At 49.8% G+C, this 26,655-nt stretch overlaps 7 protein-coding genes; 1 reads left to right on the top strand and 6 right to left on the bottom strand.

The window, feature by feature from the left end:
• Nucleotides 1-909: 909 nt before the first annotated feature.
• CHC_T00001145001 (hypothetical protein) lies at nt 910-1,056 on the bottom strand. The gene has a single exon (XM_005718409.1). The coding sequence runs from the start codon at nt 1,054-1,056 to the stop codon at nt 910-912; it is 147 nt and encodes a 48-aa protein (XP_005718466.1).
• A 215-nt stretch (nt 1,057-1,271) lies between these two features.
• On the bottom strand, nt 1,272-2,864 carry CHC_T00001144001 (hypothetical protein). Its single transcript, XM_005718408.1, has one exon. The coding sequence runs from the start codon at nt 2,862-2,864 to the stop codon at nt 1,272-1,274; it is 1,593 nt and encodes a 530-aa protein (XP_005718465.1).
• A 1,768-nt stretch (nt 2,865-4,632) lies between these two features.
• Nucleotides 4,633-4,977, bottom strand: CHC_T00001143001 (hypothetical protein). Its single transcript, XM_005718407.1, has one exon. The coding sequence runs from the start codon at nt 4,975-4,977 to the stop codon at nt 4,633-4,635; it is 345 nt and encodes a 114-aa protein (XP_005718464.1).
• Nucleotides 4,978-6,714: 1,737 nt separating this feature from the next.
• On the bottom strand, nt 6,715-10,521 carry CHC_T00001142001 (hypothetical protein). The gene has a single exon (XM_005718406.1). The coding sequence runs from the start codon at nt 10,519-10,521 to the stop codon at nt 6,715-6,717; it is 3,807 nt and encodes a 1,268-aa protein (XP_005718463.1).
• A 1,316-nt stretch (nt 10,522-11,837) lies between these two features.
• On the bottom strand, nt 11,838-13,562 carry CHC_T00009490001 (Animal heme peroxidase homologue). The gene has a single exon (XM_005718405.1). It carries the CDS (start codon nt 13,560-13,562, stop codon nt 11,838-11,840), a length of 1,725 nt encoding a protein of 574 aa, XP_005718462.1.
• A 2,000-nt stretch (nt 13,563-15,562) lies between these two features.
• CHC_T00001141001 (hypothetical protein) lies at nt 15,563-17,376 on the top strand. XM_005718404.1 is given in 2 exon segments: nt 15,563-16,732; nt 16,733-17,376. The coding sequence occupies 1 exon segment, from the start codon at nt 15,563-15,565 to the stop codon at nt 16,730-16,732; it is 1,170 nt and encodes a 389-aa protein (XP_005718461.1). The 3' UTR covers nt 16,733-17,376.
• Nucleotides 17,377-17,801: 425 nt separating this feature from the next.
• Nucleotides 17,802-19,588, bottom strand: CHC_T00010094001 (Animal heme peroxidase homologue). XM_005718403.1 is given in 2 exon segments: nt 17,802-19,481; nt 19,482-19,588. The coding sequence occupies 1 exon segment, from the start codon at nt 19,479-19,481 to the stop codon at nt 17,802-17,804; it is 1,680 nt and encodes a 559-aa protein (XP_005718460.1). The 5' UTR covers nt 19,482-19,588.
• Between the last annotated feature and the right edge of the window lie 7,067 nt (nt 19,589-26,655).

The following is a 26,655-nucleotide window of genomic DNA, read 5'->3' as shown; positions in this document are numbered from 1 at the left end:
GGCGCCGCCCATGCCGATGCCGCCGCCGGAGCCGCCTTGGCCGCCGCCGCCGGCGCCCGCGCCGCCGGGCCCTGCGTCGCTGCCGCCGCCGGAGGCGCTCGAGTAGCCGTTGCCGCCCGCGCCGCCGCCGCCGCCGAACGAGGCGGTCACGCCGCCGTGCGAGGCGGAGAAGTTGAACGCACTGCCGACTTTCCAGGGGAGGGACGAGGCGTCCTTTAGCGTTCCGTTTGCGTGTAGGAAGGTAGAATTAGGCGACACGGATACCGTCGTCGTGACGTTGAAGTAGCCGCTGAAGGTCACCAGTAGCTCTTGCGCAGACTCCGTCTCTTCGACAGATACACGAGCTACGCTCGAGTTGTCCCCAGGATCGAGTTGTGCCGGCGTTGTAGTCTCGTTTCTTGACCTATCTATTCGTTCTTGTAACAGTTGTCCTCCTTGTACGCTTTTCTGAGTTTGTCTTGTTACGACTGTGCAGTTACTCAGTTTTGAGCAGAGGGACAGAATCAGACACACAAGTAGGAACACTCTTCCTTGTCTCTGCCACGGTCGACACATGATTGCCCGTGCTCCAGGAGGAGTTTCACAACGATTGCTATGGATTGAGGGAGTTTTGCAGTCCCCGGTGCTTGATTCCTGAAAGGCGAGGGTAGAACTGACTTGAGACACAAAGGAGATAAGTGGCACCAGTTGAAGAGGGAGTTTTGCGTAGAGTAGGACCACGGGAAAAGCGGTGCGAGAAAAGTTTTATAATAAGTCCCGCTGTGGCAACCTAAGGTTGAGGCTGGAAATCGGAGAACCCCCCCTAGCAAGCAAGCAAGCAAGGTGTTGGTCCGATATTTCGTTTATCTCTTTTCTGCGCTTCATCCTTAAAAGCGTTAAGCGTGTTCACCGTTCCATAAACACCAACTATTAAACAGATGATGCGGTGAACACGGATACGACAGGGTGGCCCTTCAGCCAAAAGTGATTCGCGATGGGATCGCTTTCTCTGGCTCCAGTCTTGGTCCAGTAGCATCCGGGGTGCATGACGTGTGGACACACGTGGATTGCATCCATTGGATGTATGTATCGGGCGGGCGACGTCTGGTAGCCAATGAACGCCCGCAATGCTGATGCAATTCCCACACTTGAATTGGCGATCACGTGCTACTGTAGGCTCGTGAGAGGGGCCAAATGATTATGCGAGAAAATGGCCCCGCGAGCAACTGGCCCGCGAGAAACTGGCCCATCCGTTTCCAAATCTACACGTCGACTCATGGTACACGTGGACCTCACCGCGCGTAGTCAAAGCCCGGGAAACGGTCCAACGACATCAACAGGGCGCCCACGTCAGGGTTTCCCGCTCGCAGTTTCTCCAAAAACCCAGCAACTCTTTCTTCACATTCGTCTAGTGTTGTGTGCAGCCGTCGCTTCTTCGCCCCTCCGCCTCGGTACTTGTCATTGATAACACCGATGAGTTTACCCGTTGCCGAGGATGGCGCAAGGTTCAGCCTTCGCAGCAGTTTAAGCGTTCCGTTCCTCGAAAATAGCTCTTCGGATCGCGTTTCTATGAATTCCACCCGTCTTTCTGACTCTTCGCTTTCCACCATGACACCGCCATATGCTTTTTGTATGTGCCGGAACCGCGCTTCTGATGCTAGCACGTAGGACAAGATTTTCTCATATGCGTCCAACTCGCCATCATTCTGCAACTCTTTGATTTTGATATTTGAGTTTGCGCCAGCCGCTGTCTCCATCCAGTTGTACCCATCTCGACTTGTGAAGTATCCGGTTTCATACATGCTTTTTAGCACCGCCGCAACATATCTCCTGATCACAACAACGTCGATGCGATACCCAGACTGTGGGAGCTTGTCAAGGACCACGTCATAAAACCACGACTTGAAGTTCGGGTTGGTCTCAGCGTACACGACGTCCCGGACCGTGTGTATGCTGCATCCAGTATTGCTCCCGATGTCAACCACTGTCGCCCCGTGTTTTGCCCTCTCGTGTGGGAAGGCTGCCGACCAGAAGGCACCCCCGTGCTCCGACCAACCGCACCCTCTTGTCATAAAACTTGTCTTATTGCTCTTTCCCGACGTTGACGATACTTCAGATCTGATCAAGGGTAACTTCACCGATGCCCGTGATTGATACGATGCCCGTAGCGAAACATTTTGCATTCGGACAGCCCCTCCTCCAGAGCAGTAACCATTGCCACAGGGAACCTCGTGATTTGCAGAAATCACTTCGTTCACGGACGCAAGAATCTTTGACAAATACTTCGATCCTGAGCGTCCGACGTTCAGAGAAAATATGAGTCTGGCAACAGGAGCCAGCCGTACTTCCATACTTCGCTTTCTTGCATCTTCGTGAAGGACTTCTGCAAACTTGAGAAGGGCCTCATTGTTTTCTCGGGAAAACTGCGGTTTGGCTTTGCTCGGAATCCCACTGAGACTGTCCCTCACCCACTGCAATACTGCAAAGGAACCAAAGTTCTCCATCGGGATCACCAACACTCGGAAATGACTTCCAACCTCACCAGCGAAAGCCCGTGCCGTTTTTAAACACAACGACTCTCTAGAGGACGAAGTTGTAGTGATATGGTCGAATAGTATAGTGGTGTGAAAGTGGGGAAACTCGTTTCTCAACAGCTCGAGAAACGATGCTCGAAACCCCTCATCGACTTTAGAAAGTGATATAAATAGTTGGTTATCCTGTGACTTCGCCAATGCGGACAAAATGCTTCGTTCGATATCTGACTTCCAGTGCTCGTATTGTACAAGATTTTCTTTCGGGTTGGACAATTGCACTGCAAAGGAGCGAAATTCCTCAGTGAGCTGGAGCTCCGACCATTTCAAATGCCGAAGGAGCCTGCTGATCATCGAGTTCGATTCCACCGCAACCACTAAGGAGGCCGTTTTAACACGAGGAACGTAATGCAAGTCTTCTCGTGTCAGTTCCATTCGGTCGAGCGCAGCTCGTAAAGCACTAAAGTCAATCTGCTGCCAGGCTTCCAAACCGCGAAACCGAGAAGGACCCTGTTCTTGCATCCATTGCAGCAGATCCTTCGCACGCCATGCTTCAACCTGGTTGTAAAGGCCCGCATCAAAATCCTTGTACCCGTCAAAAAATGTTGAGCTCACCGACGTGAGCGGCACTTCTTCTTGGAAACCGTCTTCTTGCTTGATTGATCGAAAATCATGTCGCGGAAACAGCATCCGGACCATTTTTCCGCTCGTCACTCCATCCTTTGAACCAGTCACTCGACCTAACGCTTCGTACCAGGCCGATTTCAACAACACGTTACTCAAACTCAGGAAGCGTACCTCCACAATAGCGCAATCGTTGAGATGTTTCACTTTTGACGGATAGAGCAGCTCAGCTCGCTGCCTGAGATACTTTCTTGGTTGCGGACATACAGTTCTAGGGCAGCGAACCACATGGATTGTCCCGTGCTCAGACGAGTTGGTGCCAATGTGCCGTGCGACGGAATTCTCTGCTGTGTAGTGAAACTCTTTATCATCCGCGAAAATGGCAATCTGTCTTCTCTTCAGAAAGTTCATGCTCGGATCTCCAGAGAGCACGCGCTGAAGTGAAGTTGATTTCCACACCTCCACCCACGGAAGGTACAGACTCTCTCCAGGATTCAGACCGAGAATCGTGTTACGCAACAATCCGTTCTCGACGCAGTTAGACGATAGATACTCATCATAGTCTAAGACGACAAAATGGGAACCGCCAACCCGTCTTCCAGCCTCAAGTAAGAGCTCGCGATCGCGCAGCTCATCCCGAATCCAAGGGCCAGTTTTGTTCAGCAGTACTTCCACTGCTCGCTGTCCTGTTCTCATGTTCGCGACATTTGCATTGAACTCCAGAATTGCACGGCGTGTGCCATCGGTGCTATGATCGTCGACGAGCACAACAGAGTCAACTGTGTTGCTGAGCGCGGAAAGAAACGAAGATATCGTCTTTTCCGCGTTGCGCACTTCGACCAGTCCAACGATTTTCTTCCCCGCGTTATTTGTGAGAAAGTTACCACAAAGGCGGAGCTCGTCCACGTTTGCATGTACGTGCGTTATCTTACATACAGCCTGCGCCCGAAGCTCCGCCTCACGCTTGAAGAAGAAATCCTTGTCCGGCTGCTGGCCCTGGCTGTGAATCAGATCAGGAACGGATTTGCTGTCCTTCCCCGGAACTTCGACACGCTGCGGCGTAGAAAAGTAGATGAGGCGAAGGAGTATAGCAAAGAGCAAGAGGCAAGTGCAGAGTTGCTCAATCTTTCGCCTCAGGAGCCATTTCCGACTGAGGCGCACCAGACGAAAAAGTCGTTTTTGGCTTTGACGCAAGGCGCCTTTGAGCGCTTTTGCTAGACCTCGATCGCGCATTGGGGTGTCATTTGCTTGTCGATGTCGCAAGTTCACGTCAATGACACGCAGGCGAAGGAGAGAGAAGCGCCATGCATGCCTGCTATGCTGATGTTGCGTCCAATCGATAAGAATACATCTCAAAAGCAAAACATAACCAAACACACCCCCCCGAAGCCGACCCTGAATTTATTTTGAAAACACAGAGACCTCTGCATCCTCTGCGCCCACAGATTTGCTTCCGATACGCGTTCCGCCCGCGCTTTTCAGAATACGTAGCTTCTCGTCAGCCGTCATTGAACTCCTGAGTCGCCTTCTTTCTAGCGATGAAGCGGTTGTCCGCGTTTATCCTACCTGTCAACGTTAACCCGTGTGGTCCCGCGGATTGCCATGATGCCCGTTTTTGCACTTTCACATCATCCGTCTCGTGAGGTGTACGTGTACACAAGAGAGCAATACAAGAGCGCCTAGTGCCTATATTGGAACCGGGATCATTGTTCAAGCCCTTCCTCCGTTGCGACTCTTCGGAGAGCGCCCCACCCCGTCCCGAGTCCCTCCCCTGTCCCCGATGCCGACCCCGACGCTGGCCCGCCAACTCCGGCTGCGGTGCCAGTACCACCTGGTCCGGCATTCGCGGACCCGAAACCCACCCCCGGCACAGGGAATGTCCCATCCACATTTGCTGTGCTCGACCCCACATCAGACCCAGTTGAACCCCCTGCCGCCCCGCCAGCCTCTCCAGCAGCGAATCCGGCCATCTGCGTGCCATTACCCGCCGCCGCGTCGTTGCCTTGCCCCTGTCCGAAACCCTGCCCAGATCCCCCGTTCCCGCTTCCAGCCCCAACCCCGCCACCCCCAGCACCTGCCTGCTGCCCAGAGCCAGCAGCAAGCCCGGGAGCAAAAGCACTCTGCTGCTGTGCGAAATCCCCGTGAAAACCTAGACCGACGCTTCCATCTTCAGATGCCGACCCGGTTGCTGCGCTCGAGCCGTTTTCATCTGCTGTGACAGCCGTCGACTTTGAGTCTCCAGTCCCTCCGGTACCGCTAGCAGCGGCAGTTCCGGCAGCACCCCCGCCGCCGGCCCCGGTGCCAATGGTGTTGCCTCCAGAGGTAAATCCCCCTCCCATTCCACCTGACAAAGCCATGCCGCCATCGCCGGCCGCAGATGCTGCAGAACCGCCACCGTTGTCGCCGCCAGCTCCCATCCCAGCGCCCGCTCCATTCAAAGCACCGGCCATTCCCCCGCCAAAGTTTGCACTGATGCCTCCGGCGTGTCCATTGTACTGAACTGCACCGACGTAGGCTAGCCCACCAGGATCTGATGCAGCCCCGGAGCCGACTGAACTCTGCCCTGATGCTAGAGCTATCAAACAGGCCCCTGATACGACTACAACGATCATCATCTTCATTCTTCTCCGAAAAATCTAGTAGTTGCAAAGATCGCGCTCAGTCTGGTAAGACTCCATCGCAAGTCGTAGGGGCAGACATACATGGTAGAGTTGTCTGTGTCCCTCTAGTTTTCCAAAATGAAGAAAGCTAAATCTCCTGTCCCGCCTCCACGCCAAACATTGCGTAAAACGCTTCTGGATGGCCCTATTAGTGTTTCACGTGCAGGTTCCGTAGTACCGAGGTAGGTGTTGACGAATTGATGAGACCCTGCCCATTTGAAGGGCAAAGCGAATTGGGCAAGATACCGGTAAGCACTTCCAAAAAATCATGCGACTTTACCTGGCCCATTTGCTAAGCGCTTCAAGAGTGTGCAGACTCGTGCAGTTTCCCCTCTCCCGCAATGCCATCACGGACTGCAGAGCCCAGCGATTTGTCCCAAAAGAAATTTTCGCGTACCCGCAGAACTGGACCACTGTAGCGTCGCAATGCAACGAATAGTTCACCATCCGGTTCGTTACGTGCCAATTTTGGAATCATTGGTCGTAGGCGCAGGCTGCCGCATCTGCATCGCTCTAATATACTCCTGTGTACGCACCTGATCGAGACGCTCTAAGTGGAATGACACAGGACGGATTACCTTGATAGACAATACCGTGGCAGTAGGAAGCGTGGAGAACAACAAAACGCGTCCGTTGCGACAACATAAGATTGATGCGCGTGAAGCATATCTCTGTAAAATCCGAGTCGGCCCCCATTGCTCACATCGCAGCGAAAATATAGTAGACACTTAGCTAGCTTTCCAATAACCCCCAGGGTTCCGCTCTCAAGAATTCCACCTTCAACGCCCGAGACCTGCATCTGCACTTCGATAACGAGCTTACAGCGTATCTTGATGTTTCCTAATCACAACTCAAGCAGGCGTGCTCAAAGCACAATGAGTTTCTGACGCAAGCAAAGCATCATCTAACTGTCGTCTCCCTCACAGTGGATTTCCATCTCCAAACAAGCTGTCAAGAGCGGCATCGCCAAGAACAATTTCTTCCAATTCGTGCCTTGGTTTGTTAGCATTGCGAGCGGGATTATTTGTAATCAGCTTCTCTGGCAGGGATGCCACCTTGATATGCGGTCTTGAATCAACGCCTGAGAATTCAGCTATTCTGTTGATCATTTCCACGACATAGACCTTGTGTTTCTTGGGTTTGGAGCTATGCTGACTGCTCTGGGCAATGGCTTCAATGCACTCCGCGACATACGTCGAAACTTGTTCGTATCTTTGCGTGGCTGCCTCCATAACAGCCTTGCTTTCCACAGGCCACTTTCGCATCACCGCTAACATGGCCCCCGTCGCGTGATCAAATGGTGAATCCCCTTTCAGAGCTCGGTTTTCCAACGACGTGCGGAAACTCGCCTCCAGAAGGTGTCCAAATAGATCGAAGCGATCCATCGGAGCTATCGCTGCACTAGTAGTAACAAGCTTGAACCCCATATTAGCCGTAGTGCTGTCAAGGAAGCCCTGGCCAGGACTGCAAATGACGCGCCATATAGATCTGATTTTGCTTCCGAGGATGGGAAGGTCAAGCACAGGCGGCAGCCACGCTTCCGACGGTTCCAGTGTCCTACCTTTCCTTGAAATAAGAGGAGGGTACATGCCTTGAAGGAGGTCTACAGCGGATCGCGCCAGACATTTCCGACCATAGTCCCTTGCGATATCCACTGTAGTGGATACTGAATCAACAATTTCACCAAGCTTAGCAGACTCGATATGTTCCTGGATGACATTGAGTAGATTTGGAAGCCCAGACCGTTCAAGGATCTCCAAGTACCCGGAACTAGCTGCCATGACGGTATGTGATAGCAACGGGCGTAGCACTTTTCTCGTCACTTCAACCAAATGGATCGGCTCGAGATGATAGCAGTCCGACGTTAACGCAGACACCAAACACTGCAGATGCACCTCCGAATTCGTCACCCCCGAAAAGACGGCAGATCGCATCATCTCGTACGCTGACTTTCTCAATGTCTTCAATACTTCTCGCGCATGGTTATATCTCGGGTCTGGCGGCTCTATTGCATACTGACGAAGAATCTGACTACTCAATTGCTCGCCTAAGGTTCCTAACCTAATATCGTCTCCTAGTTTAGATTTCTCATCAACACGCTCCCTCCGCACGCGAGAACTATTTTCAAGGTTTAAGAGAGCAGTGATTTCTCTGCTTGTTGGAAGTAGCATTTGCTTGCGAGCCCCGGTCTGGTCATCCAGAGGAAACTTCGTGTTATTGTACAGTCCATGCAGTGTTCCAATCAAAACACCAGCGGATTTCACACACCTCGGAGCAATAGTGCGAGAAAGGACGTTTGGTACAACAAAATTCGTCTTCACGATGAGATGGGTCCCTGATTCCATCAATTGAAAGGCCTCGACAATGTGGGTGAAGAGTACACGATCACCCTCACTGACGAAAGCAGCAAGGGTCACTGGATTTTGCAGGACGTGTCTTGTCTTTTCAGATTCCAATTCGCAGAGCACCAAATCCATCAGACGCTCGATGAAATCTTGTTGTTCGTGAAAAGTTTCACTGGCAAATATGATACTGATACTTGCCTCCAACAGATGCACTTTGTTCCGGGACCCGAATGAGCTGTCCGGTAGAGCCTGGGCTGTATACTTGCACATTGCTTCCCTGTACTGTTCAGCTTCGGTGACTCTATTGTCCAGAAGACGTTTGCATATTACACTCATCGCAAGGCATGCCCTGTTTCGACATAGACCCGGTACATTCGTTCCTTGAAATATCAATTCTGCAAAAGTAAGGTCAAGAAGTTGCGGTTTCGCAATATATAAGGGGAACAATATGCGCAAAATATGGGACTTGTGAGATAAGAGAGGCCCTTCCTTGATATGCATAACAAGCTGAAAGCATTTCAGCATCAGTTCATTCATTTCTTCCCGAGCGCTGTCACAGAGCGGGATATAGGACCGGTGTACTCCGATAATTACAGCTTCAGTTGCCGTAATGGTTGCGTCCAGACAGCATTCCCATGCCTTCCAGGCTGTATCCACAAAATTCCTAAACTCCCATCCATGTACATTGCCGTCTGGAACAATAAAGCCCTTTGACTTAACCGAAGCAAAGCTCTTCAAATCGCTCTCAGCATCTTTCCCCCTAGTTGGCTTCCCTGACAGTAATGTCACCATTCTCCGCAGACTAGCCCTAAAAGCAAAATCGGGACACAGCTTAGCAGCTCTAGTCATAGCGCTTACTGTCCGAGATACTAGATTCTCATGGCGATCCTTTTCCCGCCTCAAGTCATCCTCGAAGTCCAACTCGTCGTAAAGAGTTGTTACGCTGTCTACGTTTTGTGGAAAACGTATGAGTGCCAAGCTAGCAGACTGTAGGTAGCCCGTAACTATGAAACGGGCTAGATTTTGGGGTGGAAACGAGTCCCCTACTACCTGTTTGTTCTTTGTGATATTGGCCAGGCATTCTGTAAAGAAAGGAACGACTGCAAGGCGGATAGCGCACGATGGGCTTGCGGCGGCACACAACATACATTCTACAAATGCCGCAGCGCATTGCTGCTCTTCTGCGGACAGGAATAGGGGCCCTTTTTGTTTCGAAATGAGAAATCCACTACAAAAGTTCGAAGATCCCAAATGCGAAAGCATAGTAAAGAAGGCCACTTGAAATTCATGCTCGTCTTCGTTGGCGATATCCTGCTTCTGAAGATCGCCAACAACCACTTCGTATGAATCCGCCAAGATCGGCACGATGGCTCTGGTAGGAGGGAAAAGTGATACTGATGCAACCGTCCGAATGCGAGACTCCATCACAAACTTAAGAAGGCCATAGAATACCGTATGGCAAAACTGAGCTTCAGATTTTCGTTCCTGCACCCCCGCGCCCTGTTTTCGATCGGATGCGTACCCAGCTTGAGAGAAATTCCGCCGAACCAGCTTGGTAAGCGCGGACAACGCACGATCTCTGGTCTCTGGTACACGCAGGAGCAAGAAACATGCGTCTGGAACATGAGCAGAGAACACGTCGTCGAGCGATGCCCATGATAGAAATGCATGAATTGTGTCTAGCGCTATATTCAAGCCATTGTAGTTCTTCTGCTGACTGAAAACTTCAGCCGCCGATGTGACAAATCCTAACGTTTGAGATAGGGTCAAGGCTAACGCATGAATGAGTTCTTCTCGTCGTTTAGAATCGATATAGGTGCCATAATCGTACACTTCCTCCGATAAGACCCTAAGTACATGGCAACAAGTCTCGGCTCTTTGTGGTTCTGAAAGTAGCTCATCAAGAAACGTATTCCATCGCTGAGGCCACTCTCGAATGGCTAGAGCTGACAAGAGAGAGGTTATCTTTTCTTGAACCATGACAGGAAACTCATAAACTCGTGAGCCACCCGCATGGACTTCAGACGCATTCTGGAAGAGCTTAACGGCCACCTGTCGCACGCTGGTACGTATCTCATCCGGAAAAGATACCCACGGAACTTTGGCACGAAACAGAACTTCGTCAAGAATGTAAAACCCATGGTTAAGTTCGGCTAGAGAAAATTGTTTCGCCGAGAGGATTTCAATTGACGGAGAAAGCAACGGAGCATTGAGAAGGAAAAAGACCTCCAGCGCCACAGCCGGATTAAGGCCTTTCAGCGCGGCGGTGGCATCAAGCAAGCACTTTTCAGACTTTTTGATGGACTCTGGTGTTGCGTTGTGCGAATGAATTGCGAGTAATGAGGAACGCACTGCGCTCGCTATCGCCGCAGCATCGCCCATTCCCGAATCGTCAAAACAATAAAGCGTTGAACCTATATTGTGCGCCAGATGGACAAGACTGACTGGTGTCAACTGGACCCAATGTCAATGCTTTCCTCATCTAACCGATACCAATAGGCAGAACCTTGCGTCGGATCGTTGCCGTTGAAAATCCTTGAGAAGTTAACAACAGACTAAGGGTGCTTTACTCCTAGTTCTTTGTCTTCCACTAGTAAACGTACTGATCTGCACTGAAGTTCAAGCTTCCCCTTGCTTGTGATCTGGCCAATCTTCGGCCTTAGAGGAACCCGACCAGCATGCTTCGTCAAAATGAGAAATCCGAGACTAACAATTGTAGAGGTGTCCCGTTTATCATACTACGACTTTGTAGCTTTAACGGGGTCAAAATCACAGGTTTTTGACAAAATTGTACGGCATTTTTTCCGCTTCATATTTGGGATCAGGCCTCAACCAATGTCCCTACATACCTGTATACAGTATTGGTGCAAATATAAAAAGATCCGAAAATTAAATGAGCAAAAAAGCTGTATCTTCCCGTCTGTAAACTTAGTGCGTCCTCTTGTTCCTTTCACATGTTCATATGTGCCACCGCCCTAAACGATGGGGTCCTTCCATTTCAGCCCCATAAAAACAATCTAGAACGCAAAGCGGTATGAAGGGCCAGCATGATTCACCACTTGCTTGATGCATTTTGACGGGAATAAAAAGCTCAGGGACCCTGTGCGCAATACAAGCGAATATGACTCTGCGCGAAGAAATACATTAATCTTTCTGAAAGAGTAGCATTCGCCTTCAGCCTCTTAATTACCCTGCAAGCCATCAAACAGTTTTCTCTGAAGCGAAACCCAGGATAGAAAAATTACGTTACCTTAGAAACAATAAACAAGATTTCGTGGCTTGAGTAGCAGGAATACTGAAAATGAAGTATGTATCATACGCGTATCAGACCCTCCTCACGGCTAAAGCACTAAAACGCTCTATCGCACGAGTAAATTCGATTTCATTCATGCGTTTCATAATGCGTGCATGCACTTCGAGCGCTTGCGTTATTTTCGGAATATGGAAGAGTATTTGAAAGTGCACCTTTAAAACTAGAGCGATCGTCATCTTTTGGACTACTTGGAAGGGAACATGATGACGATTTTCACACTTTTATTTCTCTCAATAGTAGAAAAACTTTAAGACGTTCAAAAGTGACAATCAGAATCTATAAAGATCCTCTATGGGACAACAAATGCTTCTTTTCAATCGCAAGTATACGTTTCTGCTTTGCGCTTGAGTAGTATTTCTACGCCATGTCTCATCTGGAACGTTTACTAAAAGAAAATCCGAGAAGGAATCTCAGCATTAACAATGTCCGTATTTCTAGTCACGACTGATTTGAAAGTACTCGTTTTTGAAAATAAAGCTTTGACTCTGGGGATTTTGTCTTTAAGCTCCTCGTCAAACATGTTGTTTCGATAATAGAATCTGTCTCCGTCCCTCAATGCCTTGAATTGCTTCTCCCATACGGCGATCATAGTTCGTCCAAGTGAACTGCCAGAAACATGGTCTTCTGCAACTAATCCTATCCATGCTTCAACTTTGTCCACCGTTCCATAGGCTGTCTGCAAAGCACTTTGAACATTTGCTTTCTTTGTAATACCGGAAAACCCAGCGGCCAATGGGATCCCAAGGCTTTTCCTGATTTCGTTGAATTTCGGAATGGCATGGTCACGACCGCGCTGAATGTTTAGGGCGATTAAATCAAAGAAGACGTCCTCTTCCGGTATTCCAGTAAACAGAAAATTTCGAAGTGCATTATGGACCTGAACGTCGATTTCCTGGGCCTTTGTCTGCATTGCTCCCCTCAAGAACTGTTCTATCCCACCTGTGAGTTTCGAGGCGAGGCGGAAAAACATGCTTTCCATTGTCAATGGAGACATGATTGAATTTCCAGGCCCACGGCGGTTCACCTTGTTCCCAACCATTGTGTGTCCTACACGGAATGCGGCAGTAGTAAAGACATCAAGCATAACTGGATTAGTCAGACCGTTGAAACCTCGGTACGGCGGAAGAGATTTCCCAACAATTGCAGGATAAAATTCTTCTAAGACTATCTTCTGAAATTCCGCACCACTGATTTTCCGAGACATGTTGTACAAGAGATCGTCATCCCATGATGGAAACTTCGACGATAGTTCTTCACAAAGGTCATTATGTTCGCGGAGCCACAGCGTGTGAAGGGAAGTGAGGACAGGATGCTCATTTGAACGAGTATCGCCTGCCACAAAGTATGCGCTTGTTGGCAGAGGAGCGTTGGTCAAACCCATATCATTGCGAGGGAGCAAATTTCCAGCACTGGTCTTCAATTTTCCGCCGGAAAAAGTGCGAAGGGCTCTTGATCTCTTAAGCTCTGAACCATACACGGAGGAAAGATCAAGAACAGACGTGAGGGAATTGACGGGTCTTTCGATATTGAGTTGAAGTGGCGATGTCTTGCCAGCACTCACACCAATTAGTCCGTGGAGATCCACTCTCACTCTCTGAGATCTCTTGAAACCCAGCTGTCCACCAGAGAAGTTTGCAAATATTGGATCATCGGTAGGGATCGGAATCGGCATCTTAGTTTCTCCAGCAGGTGTAATTACCATAGTATGGTCAATAAACTGTCCAAAGAAAACAAGCAGTTCATTCAGATTTCTGTCATTAAAGACATCTGCTGCTTGCCGGGACAACACATTAGAAATGTGCCTCGCCGATGGTAGCTTTGTTCCAGTGGGATTCAATGACGAGCTGTAACGAGAAAGAGAACCTTGCGCCCTTCCAGTGGATGCCCAAAGCTTCAAAAGGTTGTTCGTACAGACGCCGTTTATAGTGCGGAACTCTGAGCCACACTCCATTCTTTCCCGAGCAGTTGCAGCAGCTCCGTCGGGCTGCACAACCTGCAACAGTGCGTTTGCATCTGTGCCTTCGTTTCCTGGAGTAACTGGCTGAGCAAGAACAACGAAAACCAAACTAAAAACAAAGATGCACGGGACAAGGGTAGAGAATGCTTTCATGTCTCTGAAGAAGAAAGCGAAGAGTATCCGTGGATAGACAAGAAACCCGGTGCCCGCACGTTACACGACTGCAATTCACGAAAATTGGAGTAGGCCTAGCAGAATCTGTGATGCACACCTTCATTTGTAGTGAGCGGCCTGGCGACATCAGTTTCCTATTTGCCTACTCTGTTCTTATGCAGTTTACAAAATTTTCGTGTTTGCATCCCGGTGAAATGCTTGCGGTCTTGAATTGCGGAAGCAGGATAGTCCCTGATCATATCGAGTAGCTACATGATGCGGTTCTCATAGAACATAGAAACAAACTACAGAGTTGCAAGAATCTCAACTCTAGAAAAGAATGCACACGTGGACCAACTAGTAACGGATTTCGTTGGCTATCTGGTAGTGTACTGCTGCGAATAGCATATGTCACTATCGGATGTGCAACTGTGCTTGTTTTGCGTCGCCCTGCGAACATAACTCAGTAGTATCCGGCATCTATGGAGGCGTGGGTATTTGAGGTATAGTTTCTGGTATGACATTCCCGGAAGAGTGTCAAAACTCTAAATTTGCTACCTTCATATTTTTAGGAGTAGGCATGCTTCATCTGCGGCCCAGATCAACTGTAATACCCGACCGGTTCTATCCAGCATTCTTGTGGAGTTGCCCTGGCGAGGTGAGTTAAAGCTTGGACAGGCTCTCCATCCCGCGAATGATGCATCTCAAGTCAAGTGACTGCGGACTGCCATTGACTGGAATACACGGCGCAACAATGCAGCCCTTAATTGGTCATTTATGAATGATGGGCGTCTACCTTTAGGTTCCGAGGTTTTTAGCACTTTTACAGTCACTGATGCCGTCGTCTTCATAAACACCCTTGGCTCTCATCTTTTTTACCTCCAGCCCCCCACTGCTGTGTTGACGGAAGCACCACGGGGGAAGAATTCATTTTGCTAAAGCAACGCCGCAGATGGCCGGAATTGCGCTAGAAATAGCCAGGCAGAGATGATTTTCCCTTGAGGTTTGTGGTGAGTCCCCCACGCAAAACAGTTACACAATCAGAAAAATTCCACAATTTTCTCAAAACGAAACGTTTGGGAAGCGTAAAGATACTGACTGTACCAGGTATCATTACGTTTGGAATGTTTCCAAACACATGAGGGGTCCCTTGCAGTGCGACACGAATGACAAGGCGGCGTATATGCACTAACAACTGATTGCCAATCCACGATGCGAATTTTTTGACTCAGCATCTTGCTGATGCGAACATGCCGGACCGCTATACTGTAGATGGCCGAACAACAATCAAGGGCCTGCAGCAACCATTCTTACGCGACATTGCGACTTGAAGATTGTCGCGTCTGTGCCGTGGAAATTGAATAGAAACTGTTCTATTCAATTTCCACAGCATTGCACCGGTCCAAGTTTACTCTCTCCTGTCAATGTGGAACAAAGTGGCGTTTCGAGCCCAACTATCGTACAGCGTGTGTTGGTCGTTTTGGTTGTTCGGGTTGTTTTCTTTTTCTTCTCGCCCCTTTTTTCCTGCAAAAATAGAAAACCTTGAAAAATTACTACTGTACAAAAATCTAGTGCCAAAAATCAAAACATCAATCCAGCTTCACATGACCCTCCTCCCAGTGCAGCATACGGCACCGCACAACATATACCTCCATCCGTCTCGCGCTCCCTACTCGCGTTCCTCCTACTTGCGCCTCCCTGCGGCCTCTCTCATCGCCTGCACAACCGTATATTGCTCGGCACGCGCTTAGAAGTTCGCTTGCTTGGGCTTGTTGCGCGCGAAATCCGAAAGGAAGGGACCTATGTCTACTAGCTCAAGCTTGGACAGCCTCAGGGGCATGGGTATCCCACTTTACGTGGAGCGAGTGGTTACGAAGAGATCAGAACGGGGACGATCAAGCATATTACAAGTTGAGTACAACACTGGGGAGAAGGTCAAAGTTGGAGACCTTTCAAGCTTAGTAACGTATAGGCACATGCTGGCGGGAGACTTAACAGGGATGGCACTGAGGAACAATATGTTGAGCCTCAAGACGATTGGGGACTGTATATATTCTGCGTCAGTGAGGATAGAAGGGGGGAAGACTTGCTTCAACTTGCTAAGTGGTGGATCACGGAGGCTCGGCGTACACTCCAGTAGCGGAGTGTTTTTCCGCCCAGGTTCCGACTTGGAGACGTACGGCAGAACGGGAATCGGGTCTTCTAGCGCCAGGTGGGTCGACGCACACATCGAGGCACGCAACGTAGTTCGGGGCGAAGTGATCAATCGACTCACGCTCTCGGCCGACACGATGTATCTGATCGGCAGCGGGGTCGACACGGAGCTAACGGGGGTCCGAGATTCAATCCCCCAATGCACCATTTCCCCTTATGCTAAATTTGTCAAGATCGACTGGTGGCGAAAGATCGCAGAAGAAGCTGGGATCACTCTTAACATCCTTGAGGAATATGGAAGACCAGAGGCAGTAATACTACAAAGAGATGCTTCCGGAAATTGGGAGACGGGCCCCAGCTGTAACAAAAGTGATATTGATTGTCCGGAGTGTAAGGACTGCTCAGAAGGGATTGTTAGACATGCTGGCCGTTGTGGTTTCCTGTCTGAGGAGGAAGAAGGCAGGTTCGCTGTCTGTGTAGTCCCGGAACATGCAATGTTTGAAGCAAAAGCAACTGGTGGCAGATATATGGAAGGAAGATATAGGAAAAGGTTAATTATGAGGGCCATTAAATTGATCAAAGTGCTCAGATGTCATGTGGCAGATCAAGTGAGAGCCTTATCCAACACTACTGGATTGAAGATGGAAGAGGTGATTATGACTATGACGAGGATGGGCGAGGTCAGGAGAGAGTTTGCAGCCGCTAATCTATGCTTCCTGCTAGATAGTACCATGAACGGGGCGCTCGTCCAAAAGTCTCCAGTCCCGGTTACTATTTTGCAGGGTTCGACTTGGAGACACAGCGGCTCGACCGAGAACCCAGGGATGATCAGCGAAATTACGGGAGTGGCACCTGTAGGCACGGTAACGGATTACACCTTCCACGAACGCAGGACAGGGGATCCAGTGCCTGAGGCCGACGGCGGGAGCGATCTCAAAGCGGGCACAGACTCTAACGCCGTTTCTGGAGACTCAGTAACTGTACCAACACTTAACGGGGTCAAATGGGCTGCATGAACAGAAGCTGCGGGATCTGTACGCGACACTTGAGAAGGCACGAACGGTATACTACGTGCACCAAGTGGCGATCGATCAAATATATAATAGGGCAGCAGAGGACAAGGTGACAGGCAGGGACCTGGACTCTCTTATTGACGCTTTTCGCGGAGGAAGCACCGAGGGCAGACAAGAATACGACACACAATCAATGCTATGCACGAAGTGAATGACGCCAGATCGCTGCTCGATGTAGAGTGGTCTGCGGCTTAGTGCAGTAGAGTTTCTCCGAGGCGATCTGGGCGGCATGAAACCACTAGGGAAATTCAGTTTTAGAATCGGAGTGTGCATAGCACATCAACGCAGCCATGGCTGCGTTGATGTGCTGTGCAGATTTGTGATTTGGTACATGTTCTGGTGCTACTCCCAAGGGGTGGTGCCTTGGGAGCGATCGTGCGTTTGATACGACACAAAACGCCGTGTTGGCATGCTTTAATCGCAAAAAAGTACGAATCAATTTGCGATTGGTGATTTCCGGAGTCTTCACTGGAAGACTCTGGAAATCACAAATCGCAACAGATGGTCTTTGAAGTTTTTAGGGTTGGCCACAGCCCATGCCGTAAAATGCGCGTAGTAGATGGTGCGGCGCACAGATACTTGTCGGACCACTGACACACGCGAACCCCGCCTGACAGTTTCCGCCCTACTCTCTACCCCGGTTCCCACGACAGCAGCTACCCCGTACTGCTGTGGATGCAACATGTTCTTTCCAGATGGAATAGATAGCACATCTGAATTCATGGTCATGACTTTTGGCGCAGCACGAACCTGTAGCTTACTGTTTCTTGTTCTGGATTTGGGATGCCGAAAGCACAGTACTGCGTCTCTGAGTAATGTGGGTTCGCCTCCTTCGGTCCGACAAGCAGATCTAGACCCCTGGCTGCATGCTGTGCCCCTTCTAGAAATGAGAGCGTTCAGAACTCACGCGGGGAAATTTTCAACGATTACGTGAGGTTAAATCAGTTTATTCACGTTCGACGAAGAATTCGAATGTGATACAAATATCTATTTTGTTGTGTTGTCTAAGGAGTCAGACCATACTTCTGAAAACATCGTATGGGATTTCGTAGTGTTTGACGTCTGAATTTCGCAGAATTATTGATCGCAAAGTGTCTCTCTCATAGTACATTGATCGTAGTCTCGGCACTGCGTCCCACACTTCTTTCGGGAATAACCCCCATTGTCTGTAGAAAAATCGATCACCATCTCGCAATCTTTCGAACTCGGCAGCCCACACACGCAACAAAGTCGGGCCCATTGAAGATCCCGGTAAATGGTCTTCGGACATAAGCCCCACCCATGCTTCCACACGATCCGGTGTTCCGTATAGATGAAGGAGAATGGATTGGAGACTTGCGCTTCTCGTAATATCGCTAAAAAAGTGAGCAGGTCTTCTGTGGCACAGCCTTCGTATTTCGTTGTACGTGGGTAACGCGTGGTCCCTCCCTCTCTGGATGTTGAGAGCGATCAAGTCAAAGCCATTTTCTTGGGGAATGCCTGTGAACAAAAAGTTTCGCAAAGAGTCGTGAACTAGAGGATCTATTTCCTGTGCGCGATTAAAAATTGCACCTCGCAAGAACGGTTCTATTCCTTCCCTCAGGACATCGACTGGCCTGAAAAACATCTGCTGCATAGAAAGGGAAGCCATTTTCCACATGAACGGTCCGCGTCTATTGATCCCGTTGCCAACCAGAGTATGCCCAACACGAAACGCTGCTGTGCTGAATATGTTGCTGACTGTTGGATTGGCCTCAGATCTATACCCTCTGTACCCTTTAAGCCTTCTTCCTGTAATGGCAGGCAAGAACTGCTCATAGACAATTTTCTGAAATTGGGCACCATTGATTTTTCTGGCCATTTGGAAAAGCTGCTCGTCATCCCAATCTGGAAACCTCTCGGCTAGTTCTTCACATATCAGGTTGTGTTCCCGCATGAAGAGGGTATGAAGGGATGTCAAGACAGGGTGCTCATTTGCTCGATGATCTCCAGCCAAGAAGTATTTCGACTCTTTCGTGGGCGCGTTGCGAATACCAGCAGTGTTGATGGGAAGGTTATTGCCCGCGCTCGTTGCCATACCTCCTTTCCAATAACTCCGCAAAGCTTTCGCGCGCAGCTCGTCTGACCCATAGACAGACGACAAGTCGATTGCTGAGGACAAAGAGTTGATCGGACCCTCAACCGCACTATGCTCTTCCATTTTGCCGCGCTCCGTCCTTTCGAATGGCATATTTCCTCTTGAAAAGTTTTGAAACACAGGGTCGTAGGGGGGCACTGAAATCGGCATTGGCTGCGTCTTATCCACTGGAGATGCAACGATAGTGTGGTCTAGAAACTGCCCGAAAAACGTCAATAGCTCGCTTAGCCCTCTTCTGTTGTAAACATTGCCGACTTGCTTGCATAGAATGTTTGATATCAAACGCGGAGAGGGCAGCTCACGTCCAGTAGGGGTTCTGGAGCTGCGATTCGGAAAGTAAGAGAAGTGCGGTCGGCCCGCGGATGCCCAAGTTTTGTGGCGTTCGTTGGTGCATGTACCGTCGTACGTGCGGAATTCGTTGTGGCAGGGCGTCTCTTCGCGTTCTTCAAATTCGTTTTCGCCTGGATCAACAGAATCCAACGATGCGGTTCCCACACCATTTGGGCGTGGCGCTTGTCCAAACGCCAAAGAGAGTATTGCACAGAGCGCTAGGAAGGCCAAGTACCGAACCATCATGCTGAGTAGCTCCGGTCAATCGCTCAATGAAGGATAGCCACACGCGACGGGATGGAATGAAAAGGTCCTCTGTGGCGGGAGACGAGTGTGGCGAGGCTAGGGTGGAGGGGGGCTAATGTCGATTTGTAGAGGTGTAGGCAAAGTAAGTACAGTACAGTAGGGTGGGGGAAGTGGAGGGAATATGAGTAAACGAGGGAAATGGGGATCACGTGTTTGACGTACGAGAGGATTGATTTAGACTTGGGGGGAAGGTTGGAGTGTTGAATTTTCAGGGTGGTGAGAAGGGGGAAGACAAGGGAATGCAGGGCACATCGAATGTAAGAAGAGATGTGTTACAAGAGTCCACCCTCCCCATAGGCATCAGATTAAGCGTGTGCCAAGAATGTGGCGGAAAGCGACAATCGCTCTCAAAGCGATTCGGGCAGACGAATGGTGTGGGTGAGGTTGTGGGGGCGCGCGTTTGGACGTAGCCATATATAGTATATATGGCATATTCAAAATGTGGGCGAGGTGGCACTGGAGGCGGGGACGCTTTTGGTGGGGACGCTCCTAGATGGGGATGGTACCCTTCGAAGGGTAACTGCACCCTAAAAGTTGGCGAGGTAAGCGTTTTCTGTAAACTAGATGAATGTAGTCGTGTGTACCCTGTTTGCACTGTACGAGCTGTACTAGGGTGTGTACAAGACAAAAAATCAGACTGGGCGGGACAGCTGACCCACGCGATGCGTGAAAGGGTGATTGCCGCGTGTTTTTCCCTCTATGTAAAGCGCGCAAAATCTCACATGGCCCAATATGTGGCACGTTCTGACGATGCATGTCTTCAGATCATCGCCCATGACGTGGGCCGGCCCCCCTACAGACTACAGACACCGAATTTTCATCAGTGTCAGCCTTTCGTGCCTTGCTTACACATCCGGAGTCTCGTACATTCAATCTACTGTATGACAACCCACATCCTTGAGATGTTGACATACTTGCCATCAATCTCACCGCCTCACAGACGCCCGTCCACCTGCCGAATATCAACCATTTATCCTTATTTTTGCCCAAGTTTACGAGCCCCTGCCTTTCTGCTGTCCCCCATCCCATCGACCGACCGTTCTTGACCACCTCGCTGCTGACCGCCCTGCGTTTGGATGCCGGTTGCGTTCCTTTTCCATTTATCTTTGTTGACATCACTTTAACTGCCTCCAGCAGTCGCTGTGCTACTCGTAATGCCCCACCGAATCTCAACCTTCAAGAATCCTTCTTGTCCGTCAGATAAACAAAAAAAAAAGTCACTTACAGTACTCCCGGCATGCTCTTGAGTCTTCAAAAACCTTGAATACTGTAGTACTGTACCCTAAACCATGCAAACCTTCAAAGGACAGCAGATGTGCACTGCACATCACAATAAGGTTGGAAAGATGCTTCTGCACATTGTGCAGAAGCATCTTTCCAACCTTATTCCACCATGTTAGCGCTAATCGCCCTAGTCATAGTGCTAGAAGCAACTCGCCCGTCGACCATAAGTTTTATTGAGGCCCGGGAGATCTCTGAGACGAGTCTCGCGACAACGAAAATCTCAACCGATTTCCTTCTCACGGTGTTGCCATCACTTCAGTTTCATTTGTTTTTTACTTTTCTTCATATCACGCACTTGTCGCCAACTAGTGAGATTACTGTGCATCCGCAGCTTGTTCTGGGTGCGCCGCCTATCTCTTCAGCGAAAACGCATGCATAAGCCGTAGTGGATACCAACATCATAAGTATCGCTAGATATTTGCTTGGTTCGTATTCTTCAGACGTTGATCACAACGCATCCAGCAACAAGTTGCTCCTCGGCAGTAATATCACCACTCGTACTCATTCCACCTGAGACAGGGATTTACCTGCTCCCTCATCAGATGCAACTAGACAAGACGTCGCCGTCTTTTCCCTATACTGTACACAATGGAGGATGTGTATGACATGACGTTGGAAATGAAAGTGCGCTCGAGTTTGCTGTTGGTGGTGGATTATTGAAGGGCGACTACGCTTCCAGCACAAATGCCGATGGAGCCCCCTGCACTCCAAGCTTGCTGCCGTCGGAATGCTGCAGCATACCAATCCTTCTTGTGGTCCGAACTTTGCGCGTATTCGCAAACGATCTCGGCTCGCATCTCGGTTTACAACGTGGTATTCCTGAGCGAATGGGCTCGGCTTGTCTCACCTCCCGCCATGCGCCACGTCGGCAAAAAGTAAAGGACATTACCCTTTCGTCATCCGTTTCATGGAAGTACGAGGGGGGATGTTCCCCGATGCTTCCACGCCCTCTCGCACCGTAGGGCTGCGCGCAATCCAGCTACCCCCTCCACTTGTCTCAAGTTGTAGGCATGCCTGTGTTGTGCATCAAGGGTACGAATGCTTATGGCTGCAGCCCACTAGGTAGGCTCTGACTTGTCTTAGGGAAATAAGACGCCTCAATCCGTCCTATGGTGATGGGTGTGTAGCGGCTAGCAGTTACCCTGCGACGCCATCTGATTCGACGGGGATGGAAGTGCTGTGCGGTACCGCACATTGTAAGGACTAGTCCTCGATAGGGTCAATGTGGTTCGGTTTTAATTCGAAGTTGAATGCATAATGTACCCTATAACTTAGTTATAGGGTACATTATGCATTCATACAGTACAGTATATCAGTACCTTGGTTTCGAATTGCGCATGTACAGTGAACCCTCGCTATCTGAATCCTTGTTATGTGAATATCCGCTATATGTGCATGCCATTGCTCGGAACGAGATCTGGAGCGTTGATTGCAGGTCACATATGAGGTATTCATGAATACGGCCTAACTGAATACCACAAGCACATCTTAATCATAACAGGCCTCATACAAGAGCATTCTATGAGACAAAACTGAGCTATGATAACTTTATTCATTATAAATGTGGTTCAATTTCCAGTTTTCCTGGGCAATCGAAAATGGACACACCTCGAACGCGCAAACCAAGCCAAGCAGACCCGCATTACTCAATATTTTGGTTAAAACTTATGGGATTGTTACATATTTGGGCTGTATATGAAACATCCTTGGAAACTGAATATGCACGGAAGGAAGCAACCATCCATATTCAGATATCGAGGGTTCACTGTACCGTTGTACTGTACCACGGTACCCCGAAGGGGTGCACATCGAGAGGAAAAGACGTTGGTGGAGAGGTGGGGGGGCTGGAAGTGACTGGCGCGGCTATTGAGGCCGGGAGGACAAATGATTAGAAGTCTTTCGAGACACGACAAGGGATCAGACACAGTGTTGAATGTGTCAGAGTAACTGACTAGCCGAGTAGTCACTTTAATTAGCTTATCATTATCAATTCAGGGTAAACTATGTAGGATACATTTAGCTATCAACAATAGAGTCCCTTAAGGACGTGCCACCTACAATTCTACCTGTTCAGGGTGTAACCGTTCAGAGACATTTTATGGGTGGCGCAACCTCCCTTTTATGGTAGTGCGCCTACTGTTATTGTAGAGTCAATAGGACTATAAAGCCAGGTCGAAGACGCTACTCGTCTTCGACCTCAGCACATTGAACCCATCTGAACAACAACCCGACAACTACTGTCCCGACCGTGCTCACCCGTCCCCTCTCGCAGTTACGAGGCAATAGCCTGCTGCTTCCCTCACCGCCACTTTTTATCATACCGACAACCCCGCTGGACCGCCCCACCCGGTCGGTCTCCCGACACTGATCAGTTTAAGGGACCACCGCCCCATTTGGTCCTGCCCCGCTCCGCTGACAAGACTTGCCTTATTTCGCCTTCGTTTCAAGCCGTTTGCGCATCGTTAATAAGGCCGCCTTGTCGACTCCACCGAATTGGAAATCAAGATTTTTTTTTTCAAGAATCTACTTTGTCCCTAACGTTTACTGTACATACTACTGTATAGTTTTACAGTAAACGTTATACATTTGGGCTACAGTACTACGTACTGTACGCCTGGCGCAACAGCGCAGTAGTTTGTGGCACGTGTGAAGCGCCCTACCAATCACCCCGACGTAATTCGGGAACGCCGCATCGCCGCCGCCGCCGCTCGCATTAAGGCAACCGTAAGCGCGCCGCCGTTTCGCTCGCCGCCATCTACTTTCTCCGCCGCCGCATCACCGCCGCCGAATCGCTCGCCGCCAAGTACGCCCCTCGCCGCACAAATACAACACGTGGCCACTACTCCTCCCCGCCGTTCAGTCACCCCGCCGATCTCCCCCAACGGAACGACCGCATCACATTCTACATTGTTTCAGGCGCCCCGTCTGGTGGACATCGAGGCTACCGAAGCCTCGGACGAGGACACCTCCGCGCCCGTAGACCCTGGACTCGACCTCGACACCGGTCGTGCGCTACATATATATCGCGTCGCAACGCAGCGCGCTAATCGACGAGCTAATCCTCCTCGCCGTCGGCCCCTCGTCTACCGCTGCGAACCGTGCGCACGAAGCATTCCTAGCTACCGCCAGCGCCGCTCTCACGAGGCAGGTCTGCCTCACCGACGTGCAGTAGCCGTCGCAGAGTACCCTACCCGCAAACTCACCTGCCACGTGTGCGACCGCCGATTTGCCAACGGGCACGACGCTGACGCTCATTACGGTGGCACTATTCACCATCGTGCCATACGTAAATTGCGCACTACTCGCAAATAATTAGAGTGTAAATTTTTTTTGACTCACGTGAAATTGTTTCAAATTCTTTACTTCAAAGTTTTTGAAAAGGACACTTGTCACTAGAGCAAATTTTTTGGCGCACCACGGACCCACGTGTGCCTACCCCCACGCACACACGTGCTGTCTGTGTGCACGTAACCACGTGTAACTGCGCGCACACGCAACCACGTGTTACTGCGCACACACGCAACCACGTGTTACCGCACGCACACCCGCCCACGTGTTCGTACCGACTACGCATACACGCGTACTACTATTGTACACGCACACACGGTTCACTACACACGTGTTAGTACTGTTATACGAGTAATCGTCCCGCCCTGGTGAACGTACACACGTCTGAAATACTACTACGGGTACAAAACACCACACGTTTACACGTAGTACACTCGCCACGCTACTACAGGAACACTTTTCGAGGTCAACATTCGCGTTTAGCCCGGATCTATTTTAATTATTATTTTGCAATAATTTTTAATATGGCTACTCTAAATGGTATCCGAGACGCTTTGTCAAACTATGACCCCTGATCCATGATCCAATGTGATATCAAGGCTACGATAGCTCTCCATGTTATGGTGGACCCACAACCTGCCTCAGATGTTTGTGTTAGCAACCTTCGTGCTGATCTTCCCCCAGAAGTTCTATACGCAAGGGAGATGTTACGAGGCCCCACCGTGTTATATCGACTTATCCGAGACTACCTAGTGGTTAAGGGATTGTCGTACACCGCGCACCCCTCCACTAACCGCATTTCTCACGGTCTAGTTAACATGATCTATGAGGACAATGCAGACCGTATGCTTGCCAACCAAAGTCTCACCAGCTCCTCCATCGGCTCTACACATGGAAGCCAGCAATCTTTCCCCCAGTCCCATGACCCGCCCAACTCCAAGATTGCGCACAACATATCGTCCCGATTCAAGAAGGACGACCGATATACCGCGAAAATTGGGGAAGACATTCAGGATGCAATCAGCAACTATCGTGATTGTGCTGAAGATTTTCACCTCAGTGATGAGCAAATGCTTCGATTCTTTCACAACGTCTTTGATGGAGAAGCTAAGAGATTCTACCGCTCCCACGTCATCCGAAACGCGCAAGACTTTAACGCAGCCGCTTCACGCATGGTTAACGAGTTTAATAGTCTTACGCGACAGAATAGGGTTCGTAAACTCCTCCAAAACCTCCGACTTTCCCGAATTATGGAGACAAAACGAATCCCTCTCTCAGAAGCTTTGGAAGAACTTCGTGAAACCATCACAAAGTATACTCCACAAGGTCCTCCCACGCACCAATCGGAACAAGACAAAACGGAGTATCTGCACGATGCTGTGATTGGAGTCGAGTGGACTAAGAGTGTATTAACACAAAGTTTGGCTGCCATACCCCTCTGGACATTTCAACAGCTCTATACTGCCCTTGATGCCGCTTGGCTACAAGAGCAGAAGCAGAAAGAAGGACGCCGCCGTGATCAGCTTGACATTTCCCGTACCCAGCCCTTGCCTTCCATCCCTGGTATTCACTTTCAACGTCAGAACACGTATGGCATCCCCCGCCGCCCTGGTTCCGCTTCTTCAAATCCAAGAACTCCATATCCTCCCCAACGTTCCTCCCACAACCCCGCCCAGACCCAGAATGGTACGGATCGCTTCGGTAATATAAGTGCTTGCCACAATTGTGGAAGCAAATATCACCTCATTAGGGACTGTCCTAAACCTATGGCTCTCAGAAAGAATGTCAGCCATATGTTACAGACCAGACCAGCCAAGCGAATCCTATACGAGCTCTGCGAGCAAGCAGAACATGCCTTAGGTGCGTATGAGATCGACTTCACTGCCTTCACGGACGACCAGGCACAACATGACCCCGGTGAAGTCATTCTCACCAATGTCACCCTCAACGATGATGATGACTTCGCCGATCAGGCTGTCACTCATCATCAAGTCGCTCACACGCCAATCAAAGAGGAAGAAGTACTGTGGGACACTGTAGATAGCCTGGATCCAATGGATTTTTAAGTAGCAGCAGTCAACACCCACAAAGTAAAACAAATTCCTTTGAGACTGTCTGCGGAAAGAAGCGGTGTAAATTCAAAATCTACAACACCATCCGGGACCATAGTCCTGCACGAGCTAGGACGACCAACCACGCACCCAAGTGGGATGGAGCTTGTCTTGACACTGGTGCCCAGCGAACTGTCGTTGGCCTCGCTCAAGCCAAAGCCTACTGTCGATTCACTGGCACCAAATTCAAGCCCAGGCCGAGCCCGATACACTTCAGGTTCCGTAATGACTCCCAAGCTTCACTTGGAACCATGAACATATCCATTCCCATTGCTGATGGTTACTTAATTCGCGAACACGTTGACATTGTCAAGGCCAATGTCCCCTTTCTTATTGGACTTGACCTCTTGGACAAGTACCATATGTTCATTGATAGCGTCAACAACATGCTCCGATCGCCTACGCTTGGTCTTGACATACCCCTTCGGCGC

Source organism: Chondrus crispus, genomic scaffold (genome assembly GCF_000350225.1).
Source record: "Chondrus crispus Stackhouse genomic scaffold, scaffold_400, whole genome shotgun sequence".
NCBI classification, from domain to species: domain Eukaryota; phylum Rhodophyta; class Florideophyceae; order Gigartinales; family Gigartinaceae; genus Chondrus; species Chondrus crispus.
Note: the sequence above shows the minus strand (reverse complement) of the source record. Positions and strands in the feature narration are given on the sequence as shown.

Bases quoted from the DNA above. Each gene is read 5' to 3' on its own strand.
- CHC_T00001144001 (XM_005718408.1), bottom strand. From the start codon at position 2,864: ATGATCAGCAGGCTCCTTCGGCATTTGAAATGGTCGGAGCTCCAGCTC.
- CHC_T00001142001 (XM_005718406.1), bottom strand. From the start codon at position 10,521: ATGGGCGATGCTGCGGCGATAGCGAGCGCAGTGCGTTCCTCATTACTC.
- CHC_T00001143001 (XM_005718407.1), bottom strand. From the start codon at position 4,977: ATGCCGGACCAGGTGGTACTGGCACCGCAGCCGGAGTTGGCGGGCCAG.
- CHC_T00009490001 (XM_005718405.1), bottom strand. From the start codon at position 13,562: ATGAAAGCATTCTCTACCCTTGTCCCGTGCATCTTTGTTTTTAGTTTG.
- CHC_T00001141001 (XM_005718404.1), top strand. From the start codon at position 15,563: ATGGCACTGAGGAACAATATGTTGAGCCTCAAGACGATTGGGGACTGT.
- CHC_T00010094001 (XM_005718403.1), bottom strand. From the start codon at position 19,481: ATGATGGTTCGGTACTTGGCCTTCCTAGCGCTCTGTGCAATACTCTCT.
- CHC_T00001145001 (XM_005718409.1), bottom strand. From the start codon at position 1,056: ATGGATGCAATCCACGTGTGTCCACACGTCATGCACCCCGGATGCTAC.